Source organism: Egretta garzetta, unplaced genomic scaffold (assembly GCF_000687185.1).
Source record: "Egretta garzetta isolate BGI_Z169 unplaced genomic scaffold, ASM68718v1 scaffold105, whole genome shotgun sequence".
NCBI classification, from domain to species: Eukaryota; Metazoa; Chordata; class Aves; order Pelecaniformes; family Ardeidae; genus Egretta; species Egretta garzetta.
The window spans coordinates 1,794,320-1,797,492 of NW_009259598.1; the positions used below are offsets into that span (position 1 = coordinate 1,794,320).

General features: G+C 58.7%; 1 protein-coding gene across 2 annotated transcripts in view; it reads right to left on the reverse strand.

Annotated features, from left to right (window-relative positions):
* Nucleotides 1–71: 71 nt before the first annotated feature.
* CCND3 (cyclin D3) overlaps nucleotides 72–3,173 on the reverse strand; it is a 47,047-nt gene continuing 43,945 nt past the window's right edge. For both annotated transcript variants that reach the window (XM_009638217.2, XM_035893781.1), the window contains exon 5: nucleotides 72–1,868. In XM_009638217.2, the coding sequence (XP_009636512.1) occupies nucleotides 1,707–1,868 (162 nt within the window). In that variant the 3' untranslated portion in view covers nucleotides 72–1,706. The remainder of the gene's footprint in view (nucleotides 1,869–3,173) is intronic.

Consider the following 3,173-nt stretch of genomic DNA (forward strand, 5'->3'; position numbering starts at 1 on the left):
TGGCAAAGGGACCCTTGAGGCGTTCATACTTGTTTAAAATACTTTATTGCAAAGTCATAGGGTCCTCTGATTCTCCCAGCAGCGGGACTCTCATGTGTGAACACCAAACAAGTTTACTCTTAAATTAAAACTCATTTATATATAAAAAAAATTCTTCTTTTTGTACAGACAGGCTCTGCGCGCCCCCCAGCCCTCCTGCTAGCAGGAGTCGGCGGCAGACGGCTCTTCTTGACAAATCAGGCGAGTGGAAGAACAGCAGCCCCATCTTTTTCCACTGGAGAAAACTTTTGTTTCTAGTGGCATCCAAAAAGGAAGATTTCTATTCTACCTCCTTTTCCACATCCCCCACGGGAGGACAACAGCCACAGATCCACGTGTCCGGAGGTCACCAAGCAGCAGCAGTCTGCCTCCCTTCCCTGCAGAGTCTCTCCGGCTTCTTCTGGTTAATACAATTCTACTATTTAATGGGTTTTCTCTTAGAAAAGCAGCATTATTTTTTTTTAACCACTTTTTATAAAAAACTAACAGACAGGATCAACAACAACAATACAAAAAGGCAATAATCGCTTTTCAACTTAAGCGCACCATGAATTTTCCACCCGGTGAGGACACAACTCGGACCCACGCGGACACAGATGCAACGCAGCCCCCTCCTGAACGTGATCCCAGATCCCTGCCTTGGAGGAGCGAAGATGCATTCCAGACTATAGCAGCACATTCAAATGTATTTCTTAAAACCTAGTCTGATGTCTAAGCTACCTAAAAAACCAACCAAGTGAGAGTCTCCCATTGCCCAGGGAGCTGGGGAAGGGGACAAAGGGGGAAGGCACTCTTTCGGAAGGAGAGGAGACCAGCATCCAGGCCCCACACCAAGGAACAGCAAAGTCTTCCTCCCTCCCCATTTCCCAGCAGTTAACAATAAATTAAGCAGCCTCAGTGGGGCAGCGGAAAGCCAAGGGGATTGCGCCCAAACCTCGCCCAGCAGGCTGCTCCCCGGGGCGAGGGCTTCTCTTCTGCTGTCCGTGCAGACGGGGAGCGCGCCCCCTAAGCAAGCCGAAAACCCGCAAATCCCAAATCTAACAGCAACAAGAAACAAGCCCCACATTTCCCCTCCAAGCAGAAGCAGCCACACCAGCCCCCAGGGGCCACAGCAATCTGGCACGAAGCAATCGGGACCAAGGGGTCCCTCCTCCCGGCCGCTCGGTGCACTCTCCTGAGCCACACGGGCTCGTGGCACCCCAGCCCGGGGAGGGGGGCTGGGCGTTTGTAAGGATTTTGGTCACGTAGGCCAGGGTAAGGGGCTCGCCATCCATGATCGGTGGCCCACGCAGGGCTTGAAGTCACCCCCGAGGAGACAGTGAACAGCAGCCAGCCAGGCTACGAGGAACACGAACTGAGAAACATTTTACAACTTCATTTGGGGTCCTGCTCCCCCTCCCCAGCTATTCTGGTGCCCTGTCACCATGAAAGCGGTCGCTTCACCCCGGCCACCTGCAGAAGCTGACGAGTAGCGTCGAGCTCTGGCTGCCAGCTCCGACAGACGAGCGCGGATCCTGCTCTGTGCTCCTGGCGAGCGGAACGAATCCTCAGCAGGCGTCAGCTGGAGGGGGCTGGTGGATGGGTAGGTGGGATGCAGCAACCTTTCGGTGTCCAGGGCGAAGTCCCGCTGTGGCAGGGCCGGGCAGCTCTCGGGAAGGGGAGGCTGGTCACAGGTTGACATCCGTGACGTCTGTAGGCGTGCTGGTGGGCTGGCTGGTCAGGTAAGCAGCAGTCTTGGTGGTGCTGTACTCCTGGTGGGTTTGGGACGCCTGTTTCAGGCTCTCGGCTAAGGCTGCCTCAATCTGCTCCTGACAGCCTTTCAGGCAGTCCTGCGGGAGAGGGAGCGAGACAAGAGGCCTCAGTTCTCTGCTGCTCAGAGGTGGGAGCCTTATAAATAGCTCTGAGCAGCTGCCGGGCTACATCTCCGGCCCCGGGAGCATCTAAACGCGGAAGACAAAGAAGCCTTTCTCCGACAAGGGGCATCTCCAGCTTGTCTGTGCTCTAGGCCCCTCCCCGGGAGAAGGCCCACGCTCTGGTTGTCTTCTCCCCACCTCCCTGCCTGACCATGATCTTGAGGAATAGACATTCTGCACATCAGAGCTTCCCGAAGCATCCGGGCTCATGCCTGGACACGGCGTGTGATTTCAGCATCACGGCGGTCAGCTGCCAACGACGACCAAGAGGCCAGAGCAGAGCAACTCCGCGCCGGCTGGTATCGACCTCGCCAACCGTAACTTCCCAGATCCAGGAGTGATGGAGGGCATGCAGCACCCCGGGGACCTTGGAGCCCCACCTGCCTCCCCCAGGCCCCGCACCCCAGGCCTCCTGGAGCTCGGCGTGGTCCAGCCCACCCGCTGCGGAGAAGCTGCGCGCAGCTCTGCCTCCTCCCGTCCCTGCCCGCGCCAGGACAAGGCGAATCCCCGCTGGGCGCCCTGGCTGACCCGCGCTGCATCACTGGGGGGATCCCAAAGGCAGCTGGACCCGACAGCCGCCCCGGCCGCGTGTTCCTTATGCTGTGCACCATCGACGGCGAGTCATTAGGAGAATGATGCTGCTGCCATGTAGCTTCTCACAAGGCTTTTACCCTCCTGCTCTCCCCGCCGGGGAGCCCCGCATGACTCGCCCGCACCTCCCAGGGAACCCAATTCTGGGGGGGACACCAGCCCCACAAACAGGAAGGCTGGGAGCAGCAGCGTTATCACCTGTAATAAAAGCAAGCCCCTTTCTGTTTTCTCCCCACCCAAGCTGTAACCAGAGGAGGAAACTCCTCCATTTCGACACCACGACGCACCGAGAGCCGCGGGAGGCATCACCAACGGGCGCACCCCAGCCCAGCTCCTACATCACGTCTCGGCTCTCGCCAAGGGGCAAGAGGTGGCATTTCACACCTCACGGCCGGAGCCGAGCTGGACGCCGGCGCGGCCGTGCGCGCTCGCTGGATATTGTCACACCCCGAAATCTCTTACCAGGAATCCGCCGCTGGTTCTTAGAAACTGACAGAGGATGTGGCGAGCGAAAATAGCAACGCCCCCCTCCCCTTCCCCACGCCGCTTCCCGTCAGCGCGGCCTCCAGCCCGCCCGCCCGCAGCCCCGGGGCGAGCTCGCTGCAGGGCCTGGCGCCACGGCCAGCCTGT